The sequence below is a fragment of the Liolophura sinensis genome, chromosome 4 (assembly GCF_032854445.1).
Source record: "Liolophura sinensis isolate JHLJ2023 chromosome 4, CUHK_Ljap_v2, whole genome shotgun sequence".
In the NCBI taxonomy this organism is placed as follows: Eukaryota; Metazoa; Mollusca; class Polyplacophora; order Chitonida; family Chitonidae; genus Liolophura; species Liolophura sinensis.
This window is the reverse complement of record NC_088298.1, coordinates 6,451,226-6,478,795: the sequence shown is the minus strand read 5'-3', so window position 1 is coordinate 6,478,795 and position 27,570 is coordinate 6,451,226. Positions and strand designations below refer to the sequence as shown.

The window sequence follows — 27,570 nt, the reverse complement described above, 5'->3', positions numbered from 1 at the left end:
ATGGATAAAACATTTGACTTGATGGATAAAACATTTGTCTTGATGGATAAAACATTTGACTTGATGGATAAAACATTTGTCTTGATGTTTTCAGGACGAACTTTTTCATGAAGGAGAACAAGTACTATACCCACGTGAACTTCTTCCTCCCTTTGGCCTACGTGATGGTCCTGGGCTTTTTCTTCACAGAGAGCTCAGAGCATGTAAGCAGTTCACGTTAAACTATCGCATTTTATGGATATTTTGTCAATTTAGAATTCAGGCATGAGAAGAAGATACACTTGTGGTCGTGAAATTTCGAAATTTACACTCCTATAATTTACAAAAAAAAAGTTCTCTGTAACAAATATCACACACAGAATAGCAAATTTTAAGACTGTTCGCTGTTTTTTTGTACATCGTTGTTGGTAGGCCGAGTGTATTATGTTATAGTCATTTTGTACGTCTGTCTGTCTGTCCGTCTGTCTGTCTGTATTCGTGTCTGTGCTGTATCTCCAATTGTTGTCCACGGAGAGTTTGAATTTTTGAGGGATACATACATACATACACAGATGATGATGTGTCAAGACGCACATGTGTCCACTTGCGTGGTTGTCACGGTTACCAGATTGCCATTTCCTACATATACTATATAAATAGATATAATTTTGTGTCTATAGCTCCAGCTGTTTTCCATGTACAGTTTTAATTTTTGGTGGATACATACATACACAGATGATGATGTGTCGGAACTCACATTTGTCCAATTCTGAGGTTGTCATGGTTACAGGATTGCCATTTCCCTATATACATGCTATATAAATAGATAGGATTTCATGTCCGCCCTAAACTCCAATTGCTTTCCACATGAAGTTTTAATTTTTGGTGGATACCTAGCTACACAGATGACGATGTGTCGGGACTCACATTTGTCCATTTTCGCATGTACCATAACGATATATATATGATTTCATGTCCAGGCTAAAGCTCCAACTGATTTTCACGTAAAGTTTTAATTTTTGGTGGATACATAGCTACACAGATGACAATGTGTCGGGACTCACATTTGTCCATTTTCGCATGTACGGTAACAATATATATATGATTTCATGTCCAGGCTAAAGCTCCAACTGATTTTCATGTACAGTTTTAATTTTTGGTGGACCCATTGATGCACAGATGACAGTGTGTCGCAACTCATATTTGTCCATATCTGTGGTTGTCTTGGTATCTAGATAGCCATTTTTATGTTGTTTTCTTGTATACATTTCAAATTGCCTTGTGCTCACCTGAATTCTTGTTTTTTTTTTTAACTCACCTTTACAAAATACAGGCATAGCTTATGTCATACATTCACATCTCACCTTTGTATTCGAATCCATGTATTTATAAGTAGCTGAAGTATGATTAGAATCCATATTTAGGTAACGATTGAAGGCCTATATGTATTTACAAGTAGCTGATGTCTTTCAGCATAGCTACCAGATGTGTGTTTCTCCATTATGTTATTTTCGAAACTAAAGCAATATTCAGACATGACGTGATTTTAACATGGTGTTGTTGTTGTAGACGACAGTTCTTCACCGTGATCAAACTGATGAATGGAAAGGTTGGATGCAACTTGTCATTTTGATCTACCACCTGACTGGGGCTAGTAAGGTAAGTTATCTGCTATTGACTGCAGATGGTCGTGGGTTTCCCCGGGCTCTGCCCGGTTTCCTCCCACCATAATGCTGGCTGCCGTCGTACAAGTGAAATATTCTTGAGTACGGTGTAAAATACCAATCAAATAAATAAATAAATCTGCCATTAGGTGTCAGTATGAGGGTTTCTGATGCGATTTATTCCCATTTCCTATGTAACTAATAAAATGTGCATATGAATTATTTGCTCTGTTGATACTTCATATCATAACTGATATGAAAATCATCTTTGTTCCTCTTAAACTTCTGTCAAAATTTCAAATCACTTTAAAAATTGTTATTTCTTATGTAACAAGATCACAGTATTGCTACACAGTCTGAATTGTTGGTAAGATAGTGTAAAACATATTTCAACTAAATTAATGCAAAGGAACGTGCCAAGTTTAGTGATTGAAATTTTGACTTATAAGTCTAATATGACCATGTGATCTTAGGGCCTGGTTTCTTCTGCCCCATTAACATGACTACCATTATATACGCGAAGGAAGAATGACAACATGAACATTTTCAACAGTTGATATCCAACACAAATTTATCGTTCCCTGCAAACCCCCACCCACCCCCACCCCCACCCCTTTTTTTTCCGTCAAAACTGAACTCATTCATGATTTAACACTTCTGTGTAAGTTACATTGTAATTTACAGGGCCTCTGTTGGTCAGAGTTGTTAGAGTGCTGGCAGAGCACATTGACTCCGGTGCCTTCCCCCAATGGGGTCACAGTGAGTTCTGGCTTACTCTTAGGCCATATGTGAGAAGGTCTGACGGCAACCTGTGGGTTTCCCTGGCCCAGTTTCCTCCCAACATAATGTTGGCTGCCATCATATGAGTGAAATATTACTGAATACAGTGCAAACCACCAATCAAATAAATAAATAGTTTTAACTGTCTGTATAAACTAGTGTAAGTATGTAAAACTGATCGCTCTGTCATCCAATCAAACTGGTCGTTCAGTCATCCAATCAAACTGATTGCTCAGTCGTCTAATCAAATGTCTTTCAGGTGTTGCCCATTTACATGCACATCCGTGTGTTTGTGTCAAGTTACCTGTTCTTAACGGGCTATGGGCATTTCACTTACTTCTGGAACAAAGGAGAATATGGGATGTTCCGTCTGTGTCAGGTGAGTCCATTATGCAGAGTAAGGTGTGTTAGGTGGTACATGTCACCATGCTTCATCAATCAATCCTCAGAAACACACTCCAAAATTTCCTGTCTTTGCTTTTGCTGGTTTGCTTTAAATAGCTGGTTTTGTTGTGTAGGATTTGTTGTGTCCATTTGTTTTGTGGATGTTTTAACACATTGCTTTTTGCTTGTATATAACAGAAGAGCTGACAACTGTGTGCTTGCTACTAACATAATTTTAAACCTGTCTGAAAAACAAGGTTGAAATCCTTTTTTTTTCCATTGAATGCCAAACTTATTCCAATGCTCGTACGTGGGAAGGTTTGCCAGCGGATGGTTGTGGGTTTCCCCTGGGCTCTGCCCATTTCCCACTCACCATAATGCTGGCCGCTGTTGTAAAAGTGAAACATTCTTGAGTACGGCGTAAAAGACTGATCAAATAAATAAATATTCCAACATGTGTGAGGTGTTAAGCTTCAGTGACCTTGACAATTCTTTTTTCAAGATCTTTGGGCTCTTTCAGGTTATTCTTTGTGACATGCTTGTAAACATAATACCTCTAGAGCTCTTTGAGCAGATTTCATCAAATTTTTTCCACATGTGTACATAATCAAATAGAAGAACATTTTCATTGACCTTGACCTGAGGTTTGCCTGGAACAAAAAGTTTCAGAAGCATGAAGCATGAAATGGTTTTTTGTTGTATGCTGTATTTCATTTCAGCATGCATCTTGATTGTTTTTGATTATGTATATTTACATGCACACACTGATTCCCATGTACACACTTATTTAGATCTACACACTTATTTACTTGTACACACTTATTTGATTGTTGCTTAACACCATATTCAAGAATTTTTCACTTTTTATGGGTGAATGATTGCCCAACATAAACCACAGACCTTTGGGAAGATACTGACCCACTTTACCACAGGAGACATACAGATCTACTGGTAGAACACAAGTGGTTTGAAGTAAGCGTTAGACTGGAAACCCCCACTCGAGTGTATGCAAAAATCATTCTGAAATGTTGAAGAAAAGTACTGAACGATGATGTGAATGTGTGTGTGGTAGCTGAACGATGATGTGAGTGTGTGTGGTAGCTGAATGATGATGTGAGTGTGTGTGGTAGCTGAACGATGATGTGAGTGTGTGTGGTAGCTGAACGATGATGTGAGTGTGTGTGGTTGCTGAATGGTGATGTGAGTGTGTGTGGTAGCTGAATGGTGATGTGAGTGTGTGTGTCGTAGCAGTGAAAAGCTTTGGGTAACCGAATTTCACCCAAATTTCATCCATGGTTACTCCTTAGGTTAAAGGCTAAAAGGCTATTCTGTGATGATTCCAAATATGGCTTAATGAAATTTTTTGAAGAGTTTCTTTTCGTTTTCCATGAATAAAATACAAAAAACATCAAGGTTCTATGGTGGACTTTTTGGTGGGCCATATTGAACAAGCTGAAACGGAGTGATGTCACTGATTCTTTATAGCTTCTAAGCATCATCTGATTGCTGTATGCATTGCAGTGGTCAGCATGAATAAGCATGTATACATGTAGCTGTATATATTATGTGAAGAGGCCTCCATGGCTGAGGAGCCTCTCACCAAATTGGTCGCAGTGAGTTAAAGTCCAGCTCTTGCTCTTCTGGGAGGTCTTCCAGCAGCCTGCAGATGGTCGTGGTTTTCCCCAGACTTCTGCCTGGTTTCCTCCCATTGTATAAGTGAAATACTGTTGAGTATGGTGTCAAACAGCAAACAGATAAATAAATTTCATGTGAGAATCTGTTTAGCAGGAAGTAATGAATCTTTGATGTCACTATGTGTTTTCAGCCTGTTCAATATGGTCCAAAAAGTCCACTCTAGAACGTCAGTGTTTTTTTTATACTCATTAAAAAAAAAAAAGGGGATAATGAAAACCATATTTAGAAATGGCATGAAATGGCCTTTGAGATGATGTGTACTTAATTGAAAGGCTGTCTCTTCCCTGAGTGTTTTCTCAAGTCTGTCTGGTATCCTCTACCCGTGAACCTGACTGCCATCATATGCAAATTGTATATGAAAATGAGTATAGCGCTAAACAAGAATCAGACGAAGGTCTGCAGCAACCTGTGCATGGTCGAGGGTTTCTTCAGCCCAGTTTTCTCCGACCTTAAAGCTGGCTGGTGGGTGGAAGTGAAATAGTCTTGTTCTCCAGCCCAGTTTCCTCCCACCATAATGCTGGCTGCTGGGTAGAAGTGAAATAGACTTGTTCTCCAGCCCAGTTTCCTCCCACCATAATGCTGGCTGGTGGGTGGAAGTGAAATAGTCTTGTTCTCCAGCCCAGTTTCCTCCCACCATAATGCTGGCTGGTGGGTGGAAGTGAAATAGTCTTGTTCTCCAGCCCAGTTTCCTCCCACCATAATGCTGGCTGGTGGGTGGAAGTGAAATAGTCTTGTTCTCCAGCCCAGTTTCCTCCCACCATAATGCTGGCTGGTGGGTGGAAGTGAGATAGTCTTGTTCTCCAGCCCAGTTTCCTCCCACCATAATGCTGGCTGGTGGGTGGAAGTGAGATAGTCTTGTTCTCCAGCCCAGTTTCCTCCCACCATAATGCTGGCTGGTGGGTGGAAATGAAATAATCTTGTTCTCCAGCCCAGTTTCCTCCCACCATAATGCTGGCTGGTGGGTGGAAGTGAAATAGTCTAGTTCTCCAGCCCAGTTTCCTCCCACCATAATGCTGGCTGGTGGGTGGAAATGAAATAATCTTGTTCTCCAGCCCAGTTTTCTCCCACCATAATGCTGGCTGGTGGGTGGAAGTGAAATAGTCTAGTTCTCCAGCCCAGTTTCCTCCCACCATAATGCTGGCTGGTGGGTGGAAGTGAAAGAGTCCTGATTTGGGCATTAAACACCGATGAAATAAATTTTAAAAAACAATAAAATGACGTATTAGTAAATAAATAAACCAGACTTTCATCATATATTAACTCAAAGTATTTACCTGTTGTAATTGTGTTCCTAACTCTGAATATAATGTGACATTCGTGTTGTCTTCAGCCATGTGATTGAATTTTCAACCTTCTTGACCTCTGAATCACTACTTCCTGCAAACAGTTATTATGACAATTGACACCAAAAATGATTTCCTTGTTTCGCTAAGAAGCAGGCTTCGTAAAACTGGGTTGATTGTTCTGTCGAAATGTTTTAAAATATTTGTTGCATACGGGGTTGAAAAGGTTGAAGGCTGATAATGTTATAAGCCCTGAAATGGGTTTCGGGATAGTTTTGTGACCGTAATAAAATTAAAATGATGCTTAAGTCGCACTGAATGTTGTTCTTTTGAATGTGAAAAGGTTGAGGAATTAGAGAACTGCATGAACAGGTGGTCAGTGGTTTTTGCCTGATTTGCTTCAGTTCCTTATGTTCCCTTTGTTTTCGTGTTTATGTTTGTTGTGTCTACGTTGCCTTATTGTTGTGTCCACGTTGCCTTATTGTTGTGTCCACGTTGCCTTATTGTTGTGTCCACGTTGCCTTATTAAAACCTCACGTTTTTTGGTTCGTTTCATATTTCAATTTCGTTTCAAGAAAGCAGTTTGTCCGTAAAGCAGATTGTAATTTAAGAGAATGAAAAAATTGAAATTATTGAATTTCACTAGCAATTAAAGTTATTGGGTATTTAACATAGAAAGTGGCGTTTTGTTCAGACGACTGTGTGTTATCATGAGTGTAAATTTCCTAAAATTTACATTGACTCTAAATCTAACGGGCAAGGCACGAGGTGTGCCAAGTGAAACGATGCCAAATTTATTAGACCTTTGTGGAGATTTATGAAGTAGTTCTGGCACTCCAAATCACGAAAACAAACAAGAGTATGTTAGAAAATCTTAAGATAATAGAACTTGTGTGGAAATTCGTTAAGCTTCACACATCCATGCACATAAGATGTTGTTAGCCCTAAACGATTAATGTGAACTATTTGTAAACTATAATCTCATAAATGCGACACTGTTTTCTGGAAACAATTTGAAGAAATTTTTGCAATGGTTGAAAGTGGACCAATTTCTGTATTTTATACCCAATGGTAAATCCTCATGTATAATCTCAGGTTTGAAGAAAAAAAAAATTTCGGAATGAAAAATGAGACTTGAAAATTGGCTGGTCTAACCTAGGTAGCAATGCAAGCACATATTCAGTCACAGTGCTTTACAGTTCAGGAATAGAACTTTAACTACTTTTGACATATGGCCCTGACAAGGCATCTTTCAGACTTCAGAAGAGATCTCATATTCATAATTTCAGTCATCACCTGTCTAAATAATTACAGTAACGAAATTTTAAAATCGAACACAAGTTTAACTCCAAAGAAAAAATATCTTATTTGGGACCCACTTATTTTATGGGGGAACCTCTCATTGTCAAGATTATTTTTGTTCGCTGATTTCATGCTCCTTTAAGATCTCATATGCTGGTAAGTGTCAAAAAACCAAGCAGCAGTAAGAACATTTTGAATTTTATAGAAAACCTCAAAAACTAATTAAAACAAAAATTAATTAATTGTTTGTTTTAATTGAAATTTTGCACCATACTCCAGAATATTTCACTTATACGGCGGTGACCAGCATTATGGTGGGAGGAAACTGGGCATAGCCCTGGGGGAAACCGAGATTAGCCGATTAGGCTGCATTTTAATACACAGTTACTACATAAGTAAAACTACTTAAAGGGTAGAATGGTCAGGTTTGTGTATGCAAATTTGGCCTCCGCAGCCATTTTTAAAGGGTTGCGTGATACATTCTTCAATTTTTTCCCCCCCATTTTTTCATCCTATTTCATCCTACAATAGGCAACTTGTAACTTTTGCACTAAATCCAAATATAACACTACTATTTACCAGAAAGTTGTGAAAATTTTAGTGGAAGCAAGACAAAAAAAGAAAAAAAACCCCCAAAAACAACAACAGAGGCAGCCGAAGTGTTTTTTTCACAACCCCATGGAGAGATGACCTTTTTTCATATATGGTTTGTCATGCCCATCTTCATTGGTGCAAGCCCCTATAACTGTATAAAGCACTGCTTTCAATTTATTTCGGGATAAGAAATCACAGTTTGCCAGGTAGCATGAAAAGTATAAAAGCTAGTATGATAGGGGCCTGCAATCAAATTGTAGCCTTTCATGGGTGTGTATGTGAACAGATTTTTCTAAAGATTTTCGAATGATGGAACCTTAGTTTGAGATTAAAAGTCTTATTTTACACAGAAATGGAATTTTCCCTTCCCCTCCCCCCCCCCATCCAACCTATTTAACCACTGATTAACCAAACAGGTAGTAATATGCACATGTTTTAATACATACATGTATGCTATGGTAATAGCATGGATCCCAACAATGTTGCTGGCTAACAACTTAAATTTTGATTTTATAAATTTTGCGCCATTTTGAATTTTGGAAATAGCATGCTTCTGTGTCGTGCTTTAATACTTGGGTCTTCCCCAACATTCCTAGGGTCTGTTTTCTGTTGTCAGTGTTTGGTCAGGGCCTTGAAAACCTTATTGAAGAGCCAGGAATTTCAAAGTAACTTACAGGCCTTGAAAATCCTGGAAAATAAAGGGCTTCTGTGCACATGTATATCAGCAGGTCAACAAAATCTACCTAATCATGTCGTCTGGTATACCCACTGATAAGCATGGGATCGTTGTCCATTATTATGGTCTTGGTGAACCAGTTATCAAGGAGCCAATCAGATGGCCAAAATGCCTGGGAGTTACCAGAAAACCTTAAACAAAATATTATTGGATGGTTTTGTTAGTTGTGTGGTCCAATGAACAAGTCAGACAACATGGCTGGCTCAATGAGGGAGCTGGAATAGTGGAAGAGATTGAACAATTTTTCAACATTAGCAAACTGAAATCCTTTTAAAAAAAGGTGTTCTTGCAAATACAGGGGTATTCAGAAATGATAACCTGGCTTGTGTACCAGCTGGCAGTTAACCCTCAAACCTGATTCACACATGTGAGATATTTTTGAGTACGATGGAATCCGGGGAGCCTATTTATTATGTATCTAATTGTCTAGACCTTTACGCCGTACTCAAGAATATTTCACTTATACGACGACGACCAGCATTATGGTGGGAGAAAACTGGGGAAAAACCCGCGATTATCTGTAGGTTGATGGAAAACCTTTCCACATACAGCTGGAGAGGAAGGCAGTATGAGCTGGACTTGAACTCACAGTCAGTGACAGCATTGGTGAGAGATTCCTGGTCATGTGCCATGCTGACCACCTCAGCCACGTTTTTGGTATATATGATCATATATGAGCAACAGTTGGCCCAAAATCTAGACACAGCAACAACAACAACATTCCACATCCGTTTTTCTCATAATTTCTTGTAGTTTGTTGATCATGTTTTTCCCTAAACGACAAACTGAGAAATATTTGAAATGTTGGTAACATCAGCCAAAACGCCTGTTCAACCTGTCACATGATTGTTGTCTAGGTAAACAACCTTTGTGAAGCCGCGTTTCATTGGTTCACGCTGCTTGTTTCGATTTGTCCTACAACAGAAAATGATACCATGTTTAGACCACAGTACATGGCTAGGTATATGTGGTTGATCCGCTGATATATGTGTGTCGGGTTTCTGTAGTTGAGACCTTGAAATTGAGACTCGAACTAAGCTGAACTACTGTGCCTACATGTAGTACTATACATGTTCTCTTGAAGAAAATCACTTTTCCAACATCATTGAAATGGCTTAGTAGAAGTGAAAGGTTAACTTGCTTGATGGGTGTATACATGTAACAGTGGAATATTTGTACCAGGCAGTGTGAAACATATAAATTTTGGGCCTGCAAAAACCTGGAAAAACCTTAAAAATTTGAAGTCTTTGAAGTGTACGAACCCTCCCTTCTTTTTACAGCATGGGTGTCGTCACTGCCCTCTGTACTGGCATATGAGAAAGAATGGTCTGCGTCGTCTGTTAGAAGTAAGTCTGTTTGTCTGTTTGTTTGACTGACAGCTTGCATGTCTGTTCGTCTGTTTCCAGCCTTTCTGTGTTGGCGATCCACCTTCTTTTGCATCATGTTGTATCATGTCTGATTCAATTAGTGGTGTATTTTTAATTTTATTTGAACTTATGTTTTGTTTCATTATTGTTTTGTTACTTTTTTTTGTTTGTTGTTTGTTTTGTTATGTTTTTCTCTATTCAAGTCAATGACTTCATGTTCAGTGATTGCTTAATTATTAAAATGGGGGCCCTCATGGTCGAGGTGGTTAGCGAGGAGCAGTTGCTGTGAGTTCACTTCCAATTCATGCTGGCTATCTCTACAGCTGTAAAGGGAAAGGTCTGTCAGCAACCTGTGGATGGTCTTGGCATTCTCCTTAGCCTCTGCCCGGGTTGCCTTCCACCACAATGCTGGCCACTGTTGTATAAATGAAATATTCTTGAGTGCGTCAAAAAACTCCTGTCAAATGTATAAATTATTTAGCAGGTGCAATGTGTATGTACCCATTTATGTTTTCCACATCTTAGTTTAGCCCTCAACCTCAGTTTTTATCAACATATGTGTGCCACTTACAAAAGTAAGTGTTACTAATGTCATATTTTTGGTATATGATGTTGTGAAAAAACACATTGTGTTCTAAACATTTCTAGGCTCTCTGTATGCATTAACCATTCATGCATTCATTGTGTACATACAGATGGTAGGGATTCTCCTGTTGTAGACAGAAAGGACAAATGGTAGTGATTCTGTGATTCTCCTGTTGTGGACAGAAAGGACAAATGGTCGTGATTCTCCTGTTGTGGACAGAAAGAACAAATGGTAGGGATTCTCCTGTTGTGGACAGAAAGGACAAATGGTCATGATTCTCCTGTTGTGGACAGAAAGGACAAATGGTAGTGATTCTCCTGTTGTGGACAGAAAGAACAAATGGTAGTGATTCTGTGATTCTCCTGTTGTGGACAGAAAGGACAAATGGTAGTGATTCTCCTGTTGTGGACAGAAAGGACAAATGGTAGGGATTCTCCTGTGGTGGACAGAAAGGACAAATGGTAGTGATTCTGTGATTCTCCTGTTGTGGACAGAAAGGACAAATGGTCGTGATTCTCCTGTTGTGGACAGAAAGAACAAATGGTAGGGATTCTGTGATTCTCCTGTTGTGGACAGAAAGGACAAATGGTCGTAATTCTCCTGTTGTGGACAGAAAGGACAAATGGTCATGATTCTCCTGTTGTGGACAGAAAGGACAAATGGTAGTGATTCTCCTGTTGTGGACAGAAAGGACAAATGGTAGTGATTCTGTGATTCTCCTGTTGTGGACAGAAAGGACTAATGGTAGGGACTCTTCTGTTGTGGACAGAAAGGACAAATGGTAGTAATTCTCCTGTTGTGGACAGAAAGGACAAATGGTAGTGATTCTGTGATTCTCCTGTTGTGGACAGAAAGGACAAATGGTAGTGATTCTGTGATTCTCCTGTTGTGGACAGAAAGGACTAATGGTAGGGATTCTCCTGTTGTGGACAGAAAGGACAAATGGTAGTAATTCTCCTGTTGTGGACAGAAAGGACAAATGGTAGTGATTCTGTGATTCTCCTGTTGTGGACAGAAAGGACAAATGGTAGGAATTCTCCTGTTGTGGACAGAAAGGACAAATAGTAGTGATTCTCCTGTTGTTGACAGAAAGGACAAATGGTAGTGATTCTGTGATTCTCCTGTTGTGGACAGAAAGGACAAATGGTAGGGATTCTCCTGTTGTGGACAGAAAGGACAAATGGTAGTGATTCTGTGATTCTCCTGTTGTGGACAGAAAGGACAAATGGTAGTGATTCTCCTGTTGTGGACAGAAAGGACAAATGGTAGTGATTCTGTGATTCTCCTGTTGTGGACAGAAAGGACAAATGGTCGTGATTCTCCTGTTGTGGACAGAAAGGATAAATGGTAGGGACTCTTCTGTTGTGGACAGAAAGGACAAATGGTAGTAATTCTCCTGTTGTGGACAGAAAGGACAAATGGTCGTGATTCTCCTGTTGTGGACAGAAAGGACAACGAGCTTATCTTAAAAACGTGAACATGAACTTTTAATACATGTACATTAAAAGTCTGTGCGAGTTTGCAAAGAAATTGGCCTATTGGCAGTGTTCAACAAACATCTTCTACGTGTAGATATATTGGTCGCTGTGACTTCAAGTCCAGCTCCTGCTGGCTTCCACTCCAGTCGTACAGCAGTCGTACAGGGAGGTTTGACAGCAACCTGTCCTACCATGCTCAGCCTGGTTTTCTCTCATCATAATGCTGGCCACCATTGTATCTGTGAAATATTCTTGAGACACCAGTCAAGTAAATAAATAAATAAATCAACGTTTTCAAATAGCTACATGTAGGCATGGTCTTTTTCATAGAGCCATGGGCAATGTTTATTATGTGCTGTCAGGATGTATGTAGAGTATTGCCTGAAACCAAGGAGAGAGAGAGGGTTGACTTGGTGGAGAGAGAGGGTGGGCGTGATGGAGAGAGAGGATGGATTGGTGAAGACAGAGGCTGGACTTGGTGGAGAGAGGGTGGAGTGGTGGAGAGAGGGTGTGCTTGATGGAGAGAGAGGGTGGATTGGTGGAGAGAGAGGGTGGATTGATGGAGAGAGGGTGGGCTTGATGGAGAAAGAGGGTGGATTGGTGTAGAGAGAGGGAGGCCTTGATGGAGAGAGAGGGTGGATTGGTGGAGAGAGAGGGTGGACTAGATGGAGAGAGAGAGAGTGGATTGGTGGAGACTGAGGGTGGATTGGTGGAGAGAGAGAGAGAGAGAGAGTGGACTTGGTGGAGAGAGAGGGTGGACTTGATGGAGAGAGAGAGGGTGGATTGGTGGAGACTGAGGGTGGATTGATGGAGAGAGAGGATGGGCTTGATGGAGAGAGAGGGTGGATTGGTGGAGACTGAGGGTGGATTGGTGGAGAGAGAGGGTAGGCTTGATGGAGAGAGAGGGTGGATTGGTGGAGACAGAGGCTGGGCTTGGTGGAGAGAGAGGGTGGACTTGAAGAGAGAGGGTGGACTTGGTGGAGGGAGAGGGTGGACTTGGTGAAGAGAGAGGGTAGACTTGGTGGAGGGAGAGGGTTAACTTGGTGAAGAGAGAGGGTAGACTTGATGGAGGGAGAGGGTTAACTTGGTGGAGAGAGGGTAGACTTAGTGAAGAGAGAAAGTAGACTTGATGGAGAGAGAGGGTGGATTGGTGGAGACTGAGGGTGGGCTTGATGGAGAGAGAGGGTGGATTGGTGGAGAGAGAGGGTGGATTGGTGGGGAGAGAGGGTGGGCTTGATGGAGAGAGAGGGTGGATTAGTGGAGATAGAGGGTGGACTCGGTGGAGAGAGAGGGTGGACTTGGTGGAGGGAGAGGGTGGACTTGGTGAAGAGAGAGGGTAGACTTGGTGGAGGGAGAGGGTTAACTTGGTGAAGAGAGAGGGTAGACTTGATGGAGGGAGAGGGTTAACTTGGTGAAGAGAGAGGGTAGACTTGATGGAGGGAGAGGGTGGCCTAGTGGTGTGCATGCTAGCTCAGCACAATGACCAAATTTTGACACCAATGCCGACAGGGCAAATTTGAGTCCATCTTATTCAGGCTTAGCATCTGGTCATACATTCTTGAGTAATGCGTAAAACACCAATCTACTAAATAAATAAGTAGATAACATAAAACATCAACGAATCTGTCAGTTAAATTGGGACATCTAACTTACTTGATTGATAAAGCTTATTCACCTGATAAATGAAAAACTGTTGTATTCTGTTAAACACCAATGAAATAAACAAAGTATTATCGAGAAAAAAAATAGAAAAGAGAAAACAGCCAAAAAAGACCAGGATTAAACACAATACTTCATGCTGGAAGCGCAAGTACAAACAGCAAGAGTATTTCCTGTGTGTTGTTGTTGTTAGTGTGCAGGTGTTGAATCTGTTGGTGACATTTATGATTGTGTGTTTTTTGATGAATGAACCATACCTGTTCTCAGTGATCAGGTGTTGATGACATGTTGTTGTTGTTGTTGTCATTTTGCAGGTGTTGTTTCGCCTGAACATGTTGGTGGTGCTGCTGTGTTTCGTGATGAATCGGCCGTACCAGTTCTACTACTTCGTCCCCCTGGTGTCATTCTGGTTTATTGCTGTATACGTGACCATGGGGCTGTGGCCACAAGTAAACTTCAGCACAGCAGAAAGTGAGTGGACAAACGTTAACAGTTATGATTGTTAGACGGTGAAAAGATTGTTAGATGGTGAATGACCCATTTTGTCACTCGTGACCGCAAATAGCTGTACATTTTGCCCTGTTCTGAGAGGTTTTTTTTATCTTAGAAAAGTTAGACTTCGGTGACTTCCCCAAGACTCGCTGAGGGAGAAAACTAGGGTAATTCTTCAACTTTTTCACATGTTTGCAAGGTTATTCAGACATATTCTGTGCAGACTGAAAAAATTATGCTTTTTTGAAGCCCTTAAATTGACCAACCCACCTATGTAGTTTTGTCTCCAAAATCAAATTAAAAATGTGCATTGATTACATTGAAAGTTGCTCTTTCATATGCGAAAAGTTTAAGTAATTTGTAAGTCAAATAAATGGCTTGTTTTCATACACCATTAGAATCTCTTTGATCTTTGTTAATTTTGATATGAGCTCATGTTCTACATTTGTGTGTTTTTGGCATGGGAATTTTGCAGTCATCAGGAATGTATGCAAAGTGTACCCTTTTGACAGGAAACACTTGGTGTGGATTGCAGATGACTATATAAATTACACATGAATTTGTTTAATAAAATCTGTTATCAAAATCTGTTCATAAAATAATCCTGAGGTACCCAGATTTACTCTATTTATCTCATTAACCATATTTTTCTGTTTTATTTTTTCAGGCAATGTGCTGCATTATTTTTATTTAATTCTCAAGCTGGTCCTCCTGACAGTTGTTGTCACTCTTCTGTTTCTGTCGGAGGTGAGTGTTAGTGGTAACAATAATTGTCACGCTTCTGTTTCTGTCCGAGGTTAGTTTGAGTGGTAACAATAATTGTCACTCTTCTGTTTCTGTCCGAGGGGAGTGTTAGTGGTAACAATAATTGTCACTCTTCTGTTTCTGTCGGAGGTGAGTGTTAGTGGTAACAATAATTGTCACTCTTCTGTTTCTGTCGGAGGTGAGTGTTAGTGGTAACAATAATTGTCACTCTTCTGTGTCTGTCGGAGGTGAGTGTTGGTGGTAACAATAATTGTCACTCTTCTGTTTCTGTCCGAGGTGAGTTTTAGTGGTAACATTAATTGTCACTCTTCTGTTTCTGTCCGAGGTGAGTTTTAGTGGTAACAATAATTGTCACTCTTCTGTTTCTGTCCGAGGTGAGTTTTTGTGGTAACAATAATTGTCACTCTTCTGTTTCTGTCCGAGGTGAGTTTTTGTGGTTGCAATAATTGTCAATCTTCTGTTTCTGTCCAAGGTGAGTTTTTGTGGTAACATTAATTGTCACTCTTCTGTTTCTGTCCGAGGTGAGTTTTAGTGGTAACAATAATTGTCACTCTTCTGTTTCTGTCCGAGGTGAGTTGTTGTGGTAACAATAATTGTCACTCTTCTGTTTCTGTCCGAGGTGAGTTTTAGTGGTAACAATAATTGTCACTCGTCTGTTTCTGTCCGAGGTGAGTTTTTGTGGTAGCAATAATTGTCACTCTTCTGTTTCTGTCCGAAGTGAGTTTTTGTGGTAGTAATAATTGTCACTCTTCTGTTTCTGTCCGAGGTGAGTGTTAGTGGTAACAATAATTGTCACTCTTCTGTTTCTGTCCGAGGTGAGTGTTAGTGGTAACAATAATTGTCACTCGTCTGTTTCTGTCCGAGGTGAGTTTTAGTGATAACAATAATTGTCACTCTTCTGTTTCTGTCCGAGGTGAGTTTTAGTGGTAACAATAATTGTCACTCTTCTGTTTCTGTCCGAGGTGAGCTTTTGTGATAACAATAATTGTCACTATTCTGTTTCTGTCCGATATGAGTTTTAGTGGTAACAATAATTGTCACTCTTCTGTCTCTGTCCGAGGTGAGTTGTTGTGGTAACAATAATTGTCACTCTTCTGTTTCTGTCCGAGGTGAGTTTTAGTGTTAACAATAATTGTCACTCTTCTGTTTCTGTTCGAGGTGAGTTTTAGTGGTAACAGTAATTGTCAATCTTCTGTCTCTGTTCGAGGTGAGTTTTAGGCTCAACAAGGGCCTCCGTAACTCAGTTGGTTAGTGCGCTGACGCATCTTAATGACCCAGCAGTCTCTCACCAATGCGGTCACTGTGAGTTCAAGTCCAGCTCATGCTGGCTTCCTCTCCGGCTGTACGTGGGAAGGTCTGCCAGCAACCTGTGGATGGTCGTGGGCTTCCTCGGGCTCTGCCCGGTTTCCACCCACCATAATGCTGGCCGCCGTCGTATAAGTGAAATATTCTTGAGTAGGCGAAAAACACCAATCAAATAAATGAATAAATTTAGTCGTAACAATAATTGTCACTCTTCTGTTTCTGTCTGAGGTGAGTTTTAGACATAACAGTAATTGTTTTAATATTGTTTTTTATGTGAATGTACTGTAGAACATTTTGTCAAGGGGATTTATGTAAAAAAAAGAGAAGGGCAGTAATAACATGGAGGGAAGTGGGTTGGGTGACGGTTTCGGAGTCGGGAGGCGTGGGATTAAATCTGGATCGTGGCATACAAAAGACTTTTCCACTGGTACTTGTTGCAGCTTTGTGAGACACTCAGCACTGAGAGGTTAGAGCAAGGAAACAGGAGTGGTTGGACTGGTGTCAGTATAATGTGGCTGGGTGGAGTGTCATGTCTGGTGTCTTCGGCATGATACTTCAGTGGCAACACTCGCCCTGCTACTTGAAGACACAATATATGTACACGCACCCAGTGACTCCTAGTTGTGAAATTGTTAAGTACGATGTAAATCCCCAAGCATACCTACATGCATACTGACCTGTTGAATTGTTTTTTTTTCTTCTTTTGCAGGTGTTTTTTGAAAAAGTGTTTCTGATGAGACCTTTGAAGGCATTGTTTGTCACAAGTGATGATTCAATCCACGAATGGAGGTTTAGGTGGCAGGTTGATCGATATGTAAGTCTGTCTCCTTCACAGTTAAATTTGGCTGATCAGTTTTATCAGAGTGACTCCAGTGACATGTTGTTGTTGCAGAGTGTTGTATTCAGAGTTATGCTTGGCCAAGCTAAGACCACACTAAAATGAAGCATGTGTCAGATAAAAGACTGTTAAAAACTGTCAGGAAAAGAGTTGGATTCTTTTTTTTCTTAAATTTGTTTAACCCATCATCGTTGAAAATGCATGTAGATATAGACCTATGAATGTATTAACTGATTTGATCTTGAAACAAATTATTTCAGGCAAAACATATAGATGTGATGTAATTGGTACCTTCTGGGTCACAACAGATCACCGTAGAATCTGATCTTTTAACACAATTTTACTCAGTTAGAAAAATTTTAAAGAAAAAAAAAAAAAGAAACCATCGATTTTATCAGGGCAGTTTTTAATGGTTTATCATCTGATATATACTTCATTTTAGATTGGTCCTTGCCATCTCGTCTATTTCCCATTGAGAACATAACTGTGATACTGTTTTTGCAGAGTAATAAAGCAGGGTAGAGCTTAACTTTGGGAAGCACCAGTTGAGTAAGCATTGTCTCTGTGTGCTTCAAGAACTTATCAAAGATGTTATTGTTGCAGAGTGTGATATTTGGGATGGTGTTTGGCTTGGGGTACCAGCTTTTGGTCAAGCATCGGCTCATGGACGACACAAAATCAGGCAACCTGTTCACCAAAAGTCTTTCGGTGGTCTTGCTGGTCTTGTCCCTGCTAGCCCTGGGGGTGAGTTGTATGTTTCAGTAAAATTAGAAAATAATTCTTAGTTGAGGCAAATAATGCTCGTAAAATATTACTTGTGGCTGTTATTCTTTGTTCTAAACAAAGTGAGAACATCTTTCTCAGATGTGTGTAGCTCTCATAATCAGGAAAAGTGAATACAAGGAACTTTAAGTTTTAGCGAAAAACACGCACCCACAAGCATTGGTGACCGCTTATTGTCATGAACATTGAAAGCTGGGGAATGTAAAAATTTCTTGTCCAAGGCCAGGTTTGAACTGACATCGTACATGTCCTTGTAATGAAAAGCCAAGAAGCATAATAAGCTAAGTATCCAAATCAGACTGGCTGGTCAGGCTGTCTAAAGCTGACACAAAATCCATAGTCAGACTCTCAAATAAACAGTTTTCAGTAATAAAATGAACATCATAATCTCTTAAAATTAAATACCGTAATTCCTCAACCCTTTATGCAAATTTTAAATTTGATTTTGGAGACAAAACTACAGTGATTGGATAGGCTTCACAAAAAGTACAGGTTTATCAGTCATGACAGAATGATGCTTCAGAATATGTTTGAATAAACACCTTGCAAACATGCGAAAGGTTGAAGAATTACAGTGTATATATATATACATAATAATATTAGTTTGCTGGAAGGAGAAGTAGTCTGCAGTTCAAGTGCTTGCAGACTCGTTGCAGCTTGGTTTGTAGTGTAGTGTGGTACACGGTACCGGCGTGTGTATTTGATGACTTATTTTGTTTTCTTTCAGAGCTACTCAGCATTCGCCTTCCTGTGTCGTAACAAACCTGAGTGCAACAACACTCATCCTTATATAGTCTTTGTGCCAGTGAGTATCTCCAGCTCCCTATATTTACTGGTTAATTCCTCAAACTTTTCACATTTGAAAGAGCAGCCTTCAGGGCAATTTATGAACCCTTTTCATTTGACTTTGGAGACAAAGCTACATTGGTTGGGTTGATTGATTTCAGGGCTTCAAAAAAAGTGTAATTTTGTCAGTCTGCACGGAATAATGCCTGCAGAATATGCTTGAATAAAGACCTTTCAAAAATGTGAAAAGGTTGAAGAATTATAGCACACCAGACAAGAATTATAGGCTACTGTGCTGGCCCAAGCATTTAAATAAGGCAGGACAAGATTTGATGGGGAACCTTTGTGTGTACTGTGCTGGCCCCAGCATCTAAATAAGACAGGACAAGAACTGATGGGGAACCTTTGTACTGTGCTGGCCCCAACATCTAAATGGGGCAGGACAAGAACTGATGGGGAACCTTTGTGTGTACTGTGCTGGCCCCAGCGTCTAAATGGGGCAGGACAACAACTAACGGGGAACGTTTGTGTGTACTGTGCTGGCCCAGTATCTAAATGGGGCAGGACAAGAACTGATAGGGAACCTTTGTGTGTACTGTGCTGGCCCAAGCATCTAATGGGGCAGGACAAGAACTGATAGGGAACGTTTGTGTGTACTGTGCTGGCCCCAGCATCTAAATGGGGCAGGACAAGAACTGATGGGGAACCTTTGTGTGTACTGTGCTGGCTCCAGCGTCTAAATGGGGCAGGACAAGAACCGATGGGGAACCTTTGTGTGTTCTGTGCTGGCCCAGCATCTAAATGGGGCAGAAAAAGAACTGATGGGGAACCTTTGTGTGTACTGTGCTGGCCCCATCATCTAAATGGGGCAAGACAAGAACTGATGGGGAACCTACGTTTATTAACCCGACGTTTGTAAATACTAAAATTCTGATCTAATGAAAACATGAAAGTGTCATGTTTAAATAATAAACCAAGAAATTATTATATCCATAAGATACTATGTTGTATATTATCAGATATTTACATCGAAAGCCTTTTATCATTAACTAAGAAGCTGTTCATCCATTTAAAGGAATGTCTTGTCTAGTGTATTAAAAGTTGTTTTAACAAAAATAACGAAAAACAAATTATTTAGGAGTCTGTAGGAGGTCTAGCTTTGTGAAAACAGTTGTTGACTTTGAGTTATGTTTTGTTTTCCGATTGTGTCTTTTCTCATGTTTTCAGATTGTCTCTGTTATCTTGTTTTCAGATTGTCTCTTTCATCTTGTTGAGGAATATCCCCGGCAGCCTGAGAACAAGATATAGCTCATTTTTTTGCCTGGTTTGGGAAAATCTCGTTAGAGGTTGGTATGAAACTTTATCAAGTACTTGTGATTGGCTTACTGAATTAAGGCTTTTCATGGGGTGAGACTCTATAAATCAGTTCAATACTGGAAGTTTTTTTTTCTCCCAATGTTTGAAAGTTTAATTTTTTGTTGTTTGATTTATGGTGTTAGTTCAAATAGTGATAAATTGGTCTGGATGTGAAGACTTCTCTTGTTAGAAGCCCAGAAATATCCATAATGAAAAATTAAGGAGTTAAATGTGTTTGTGAAATTCTGGTTTAAGTCAGAACTGGTCTGATGCTGCAATGCCAGTTTTGACTTTTTTGAAGTTTAAATTTGAAATTTCATGTAGTCACTTACTTTTGGTAGCCTCGAAGCTACAGTTGAAAACAAATAATAAGTGTTACACCAGCACGAATCTGTCACATCCAAACATCTTTAGCCATAAACTCATTAAACTGTATTGGAGATTAAAATGTTGAATTTTAAAGTCAAAAAATCTCTTTGTGTGAATCCACCCCTGAAAGCCAGTTGCTCTCCAGAGTGTATTCATGTGTTCAGATCTAGCTACTGTTTTCTATGTTGGAATGGGGACTTGTAGGACATCTAATAAATTTGCAATTAACGGCGCTGCATTTTTTAAGCCTAATTCTCCTTAAGAACCTGGTTTGCCAGGTGTGCTACAAAAGCGTTGTTGTTTCCGTACTATTTTTGAGTATGATTCAAACCTCGTGAGCATATTTATTTATTTATTTATCTCCTAGTAATTGTCTAATTGACTACATTTTTTACGCTGTACTGAAGAATATTTCACTTATATAATGGTGGCTGGCATCTTAGTGGGAGGCAGATCTTAGGGAAAACCCAGAAACCATCTGCAGGCCGCAGGCAAACCATTCACGAAGGCCCAGGGAGGAAACCAAGGCAGGAAACCTGGCAGGAAACCAGGCAGATCCTAGGGAAAACCCAGAAGCATGCAGGCAAACCTTCCCACACATGCCCAGGGAGGAAACCCGGCAGATCTGCAGGTTTCAGGCAAACCTCCCAGGTATGCCCAGGGAGGAAACCAAGCAGGAAACCCGGCAGATCTTGGGGAAAACCCAGAAAGCATGCAGGCAAACCTTCCCACACATGCCCAGGGAGGAAACCCTGGCAGATCTGCAGGTTTCAGGCAAACCTTCCCATGCATGCCCAGGGAGGAAAACCATGCAGATTTTGGGGGAAAACCCAAAACCAATCTGCAGTTTATAGGCAAACCTTCCCATGTATGCCTAGGGAGGAAACAAATAAATACATGTTGCAATTTTGTTTGGTTTGTTTTCTTTTCATTCTGCTAAAGCTCTTAAACACATTTACCTGATTGCCGTCTTCTACATGTACAAGTTATTTAGAGAAACATAATCTCTGTGCCATTCTGTCCTGTCAGTCAGTCAAACAGACGCATGGGAGTGGTCTGTGGCCTAGTGGTTAAAGGTGCTTGTCTTTTCAATCGCTAGGACACTCGAGGTATGAATTCTAACCCAGGCGAGGTACGAGTTGGACAGGGGATTGATAGGATCCCCTCACTCTCACTGTCTGGTGACAATGCTACGGCCTTCAGCTAATGCTGTATGCATGTCTGTAAGTCACAGGTGGAAAGTCTGCCAGTAACTTGCTCAAGGTCGATGGTTTTCCCTGGGCACTCGGATACCTTCATCACAATGTACATGGTATAAGTGAAAATTCTGGAGTATGGCATTGAAAACTAACCAAATTAATGGATTTAAAGAAATAAATTTTACAGAAACAGAGGAATAAATAAGAAGGCCACATTATTGATTTTCTTTCTGTTTTTTGTTTCAGCTGTTCATCACCCAGTATCACATCTGGCTTGCGGCCGACACCCACGGAGTCTGGTTCTCGTGCCCGGGTACCCTGTCCTTAATGTGATCATTACATCATTTATATTCATTTGTATCAGCCATGAGATCTCCAAGCTCACCGGCAAACTTTCCAAATATGCCATTACCCAGTGACTGCAAGTCCCTCGTCAGGAACTTCATCTGTTTTATGATCATTTTATTACCCATTGGCATTTCCAATGGTATGTTCAGTCTCTGAAGGAGGGGACGTTAAGGAGAACCAAATCATGTGGATATTTACTGTGATATTTGCGTTTTCCTTACGGCACATGGGCATCGCTCTCTACCATCACTTAGCCTCACAGCCATAAGTTCAGAATTTGGCACGGAGATCTTAATGAACACTAAGGTCAGTGGGGCAATGGTGCTGAATCTGGAAATAAAGTCAGAGTAAAATTCTGTCTCTCAACCATTGTTTCTGTTCAGACTTGATACTGATGTGTGCATTTTTATGTACAAGGAGATTCCAACGGACAGGTAAGCCATTTTTTGGATGAATGCTGTAGGTTTGTGAGAGAACATCAATGACTTATTAAAAGAAACCCACAATTGTCAAACAAAGTCCAAAGATCAAACTCGCCAAATGGTGGCTGTCTTGCAAAATGTTATGTATGTTAAAGAAACATATTGCTGATGGCAAAGAAATTGTGCTGCTAATTCAGTTGCCATCTTTAGGAGGTTGAGATGTCCAGATGTCAACTGATATTTATGTTATTTATGAACGAAAGATGTCCAGTGAGCTTCAAATGTCATACACGTTATACGTGGTAGTGTTGTAATTGTGTAACCTTCCATGTAGATGTGACTTCAGTTTTGTCGTACCCGTGACTAATGTAATAATATATTAATGTCAGTATGTTCTATTAGCCCCAGGTGGTACAGATGGTTGGAAGTTGCGAATACTTTTGAGTACTTTGTAATACATTATCCTTATAAAGGAAGGTCGTATTTGGTTTACTGGACTTATCGCTTTCAATCTGACATGCATGATCCAGGAGTCAACGTTGCATGGAGGGAATTTTTGTGCTGCCTCATTTGCATGTTATCTCGGGCGGACAGTTAAGACGAGTGAGAGATTTCCCCTGAGGATTCTTTTAATTGAGATTTTTTGGAAAATGCAGGCCCAGGGCGTTTAGTTAGGGGTCAAATGAAATTCATTTTTGTATTTAACTTTATAGTGAAACTTTATGCCGTTAAATGCTGTACTAAGTTCTTAGTACAAACCTGACAGGATTTATAACCATGGCAACTTGATGTCTATAATTTTTGCACTGTATAAGTTATCTCCCTTGACGTGAAAATGAATTTACAATGATGTACACGTTAGATCAAATAAGTACGTTTAAGATAATATAAGAAAACTGTAAATGACTTTATGGTTTATTGTGTTGATCATGGACAGTGATTACTGTCAGTCTCCTGTCGACGAATGCGGTGCGTTCAGCATTCAATATACCCTATTCCATCTAATTTTTGGGATCCCTCGTCTGTTCTTTTTAGCCAGTATACATGTAATTGTAGCAGGAATATTGGTTTTCTTTTTTCTCACATGGTTTGACCATCTAATGGATAACATACTCACATCTTTAACTTTCCAAAAGGCTGGTAAAGAAATTTAATATTCAGCTTTTAGCACTAGTAATATCTGTCCCAAAAATTAGAAGAATGAGGGTAACATTGATGTTCCTTTTATGTGACATCTGTGGAGTATTTGACCGTCGTGAACAAGGTTAAGCCATTGTAACCGCCTGCCAAGCTGGGTTCTGTCAGTAACTGTAGACAGCGTTTGGGGTTAGATAATAACATTGTATGATCCACTAGTCCTGACTCACCATTGTTTACAAGGACCTGTACGTAGTGGATCGCAGTATTTCCAGTGATGTTACATTCTAACGTTTAACAATATGTAAACAGTATGCATGTATGTACAGGCTATTTTTTAAAAATGTTTTCACGTTAGTTTTTTTATTATTATGATCATAACTCATTGGCATGCAGTTATGATGCTGTGCTACTAAAAATCACCGTATTAGGTAATGGTGGTATAACTGAGAAAGCAGAGCTGTCCATGTACATGATTCTAATCAGTCAGGTGTGTTACTTTGATCATCATGTAACTTTGATACTTTATCTTTTGAAAAGTTTATTGTTTCAAGCAAAGATTATAAGGAACAGGGTTATCCCCACTGACAGTACATGTATATATACGAACCAGCATTAGAGATTTGTGACCGTACACTGTAAAAAAGAAAAAAAAAAGCACCAGTACCGCATACAGCTAGCAATGTGTAATGCATAAATCACTACTTCACCTAATAATACTGTAAAAGTAGTAAGTTTTGTCCTGAAATGCTCGATCGTCTCGCTTTTGGTGACACATTCTTCTCTATAATGGTAGAAATGAACATCAGTCCCGAAACAGTCGAAAACAGGGTTATTTATTCCACATGCTTTACAGATATGTATGCAATAGCCTCAGGTCCACCGCGTTGACTATAGAACTGGCGCTAGGCACCTATAGCAGGAACCGTATTCCTTAACCTGAAAGAAGATAAATTTTAGGTAAAATACAGTAATTAATTTACTTACTCCCCTAGTCCAAGTCCTATTAAAGGTCCTAGTCCAAATTGTTTACACGTTTTAGTGTAATATAACCTTAATAAATGAATATCATTTTATCTGTTGTAGTATATTATCTCACAGCAGTATGGTTTTTAAAGCTGGATAGTAAGAAATTTTGTTATAAAAATGTACATGTAGTCTATTTGGTAAGATTCTGGTGTAGGATGTGTTACTGTATGGAGTTTGTTGTAACCGCGTGTTGCTGCACCTATTGTAAAACAAATGACACTCCACACCCATTCCCCAGCATGCCTATGGTTTTTGAATAATTATGACGTCACCCGCGGCAATGAGATTTTTGTGTCGAAATGGGGCTTACAGAATTCAACATCATGAATTAGAAAAAGTGTTAGAATTTGATTTTCTTTGCAAGAATATGAACTTCGTTCGTTCCCCCCACCCCCAACACAAAGACTAAGGTTATGTTGTTTTTTGTCTTTCTTTTAAGTTATAAGCATGACCTTCAGACACATAAAAAACTGCTCCACCAGTCAGAAACATTTACACGCGAAAGACAAACATACGTTTTTGTTTGATTTTCTGTATTTTTCGAATGCGTTTCCAGTTTATTTGATAATCAATACTTTTGGTACTGGACTGGAGTTTATACATTTGTTTTGCTCGATTTTTTGTATTTGAATACTTGCTGTCATTGATACTCATTAGTCTACAGAATAGAAGTCCAGCAAATTTACAGGGCCCTCTTCTATAAAGCATTTATGGCCTAACCCTATCGTAACTACAATGCCAACCCATGTTAAGACCTTTTACACTGTCGTGGGGGTTAAGGTCAACTTAGCCTACAATAGTTTTAAAGGCAAAGAAAACACTGAAATGGAGTATATATCAGATGACAAACCATTAAGCACTGTCCCGTAAAATAGTTTGATTTATGTTTTTAGCATTTTTCCAACCGAGTAAAATGGATTAACACACAAGATTCTGCAGTGGTCTGTAGTGAATGAAAGGGTATCAGTGACGTCACATCCTTATTTTTGCTAGAAGTTGGTCGCTGCGGGGCTTATTCAGAAAGGGTATTCATAGATCTATGTGCATATTATTTAGAATGATGAAATCTTGCAGTAGACGGTAGACCCAGGGTCAATCCTGAGTCGAGTCACACCGAAGACGTTAAAAGAGGAAGTTGCAGCTTCCTCGCTTGGCGTTCAGCATAAAGGGGATAGTGCAACGACTGGTTGACCCGTATCAGTGTAATGGCTCGGGGCGGGCGACTTACTTGCCTTCGGTAAGTCGTCCAAGTGAAGCAGCACTTGATAAAAGAGCGGTGGAAATCCGTCCTGCAACAAGGAGGCACATTACATACATCCTAAGGATTCCTTCGTCGTCATATGACTGCAAAACTTGTTAAATACGACGTTAAACTCAAGTACTCTCTCACTCTAGCAGCCGGTGTTTGTTAACCTGACGTGACATCAAATACTCCCTATATGGTCAGAAAAGACCACCATAAAAGTCAAGGTTTCAAATTACTGGGTTGAAAAATTTCTCAAAAGATAAACCCAACAATTTTTGTGGACATTGTTTAATGTTCTTTCATCTGACCTGCATTTCACGCCAGTGCGGTTTTTTTTTTTTTTGCATTGAAAGCCATTGCCTACGACTGCATAACTACTGGACAACGTGCCTTAGTTAAATTTGAATACCACGTCGCAAAAATATCGCAGCTAAGCTAGTAAAATCAACTTAATAGCGTACAGTATCTTTAAAGAGCATTCCCTAAGAACATGAATATATAAAAGACTTTCAGGACTAAATATTGATGAAGATTGAATGACCAATTGGATCAGGAGGACATGGCAAAATGAAAATTTTTTTTTTTAGAATTTGCTATTTGATTACAATACTGTGTAAATAGTTATCCTATACGCCTTTCGCGTGAACAGTATATATGTGGTATCCAAGGAAATTGTCAGTTTTCTCCGCCCAGTAAGAAATTCGGATCATATACACTGGCACAGAAGGAGAAGGGTAAATACATAATTACATAAAATTGTGAAATACAGTATCTGAAGGTGGTTTTTAAAATCTCTGAATGAAAACCTGGTAGTTTTCACAGTAAAATGCTCGACGTGGGGAACCAAATTTAGCGGACTGGTAATAATCGTTTCTGTTTCTCTAACCTTGTCCATTTCTGTATATATAAGTATGCACTGGTGTGAATTTTTATTGGGTTCGGCGTTCAAGCTGCATGCGGATGGAAATAAATGCCATATAACGTTCAAAAAGAAAATATTACCATCGCCCTGCTGTTTTTGCCGGTGCTGTCCTTTTGCTTGATGTTGGGATCACCCGTGGCCGACTCGTTAGCATGCGAGCGCGGCGCAATAACTCTGACCAATGCGGTCGCCGTGAGTTCAAGTCCAGCTAACGATGGCTTCCCCTCCGGTCGTACGTGGGAAGATCTGCCAACAACCTGAGGATGGTCGTGGGCTCTGCCCGGTTTCCTCCCACAATAATGCCGGCCGCCGTCGTATAAGTGAAATATTCTTGAGTAGGGCGTAAAACACCAATGAAAAATAAATTATATGGCTGTAAAGTAGAAAATGTGATCACAAATGCTGAAGTAGTTTCATTAAAATTCATCGTTGTGGTACTCCGATGACAAAATCGAAACAGACTTTTTATTCCTTCAAAATATGTAATTATCGGTTTGTTTCTCCCCCTGCGGAGAGCAATGCTTACAAAAATCAAGTACATGGAAGTCTTTGGACAGAAAATACTGCATAGGGTGCCCAAAGGAAAAGTCGGGCGAATCTTTACCTAATAATTCTGCGTTACTTCAAAGCTGGGTAGGTACCACAATACACTCGTTTTCAGCTACGTTATGTCCGTATTATGAAGTAAGCCACAGAGGTCTACTCCTTACAGCGCATGCGCCGCTCTCTGACATTCACTTTACATCACTGCCACCACTAGATAATTTTGTACATAGATCTTGAACAACACCTAGGTCACGGGGGTCACGGTAAACACAAAAAAACAAAACTGTCTCAACCTTTGTTTCTAATAATATTTCATACTCGTGCGTTCTATTCATCTATAGTATCCACAATATGATTCTAACCAACACTTTAAACAATTTAGTTGAATGCTGATTGACGCGAGGGGACCCCAGTGGTGAAGCTTAGCTTAAAAATGCCTGCGTGCGTCGCACAGGTGCTAAAGGACAAGCTTGTCTGTTTGATGGCATTGTTGTAAAGACAGTTTATTCAGCGATGAAAC

At 39.9% G+C, this 27,570-nt stretch overlaps 1 protein-coding gene across 1 annotated transcript in view; it reads left to right on the top strand.

Annotated features, from left to right (window-relative positions):
- Positions 1-26,151, top strand: part of LOC135464737 (N-acetylneuraminate 9-O-acetyltransferase-like) — a 40,380-nt gene extending 14,229 nt beyond the window's left edge. Inside the window, 14 exon segments of the mRNA XM_064742261.1 lie at positions 95-203; positions 1,549-1,638; positions 2,683-2,802; positions 9,698-9,763; positions 13,822-13,978; positions 14,667-14,746; positions 16,779-16,883; positions 17,511-17,651; positions 18,418-18,495; positions 19,729-19,788; positions 19,790-19,822; positions 21,647-21,692; positions 21,695-21,810; positions 21,812-26,151. Of these exon segments, the coding sequence (XP_064598331.1) occupies positions 95-203; positions 1,549-1,638; positions 2,683-2,802; positions 9,698-9,763; positions 13,822-13,978; positions 14,667-14,746; positions 16,779-16,883; positions 17,511-17,651; positions 18,418-18,495; positions 19,729-19,788; positions 19,790-19,822; positions 21,647-21,692; positions 21,695-21,810; positions 21,812-21,904 (1,294 nt within the window). The 3' untranslated portion in view covers positions 21,905-26,151.
- The last annotated feature ends 1,419 nt before the right edge of the window (positions 26,152-27,570 follow it).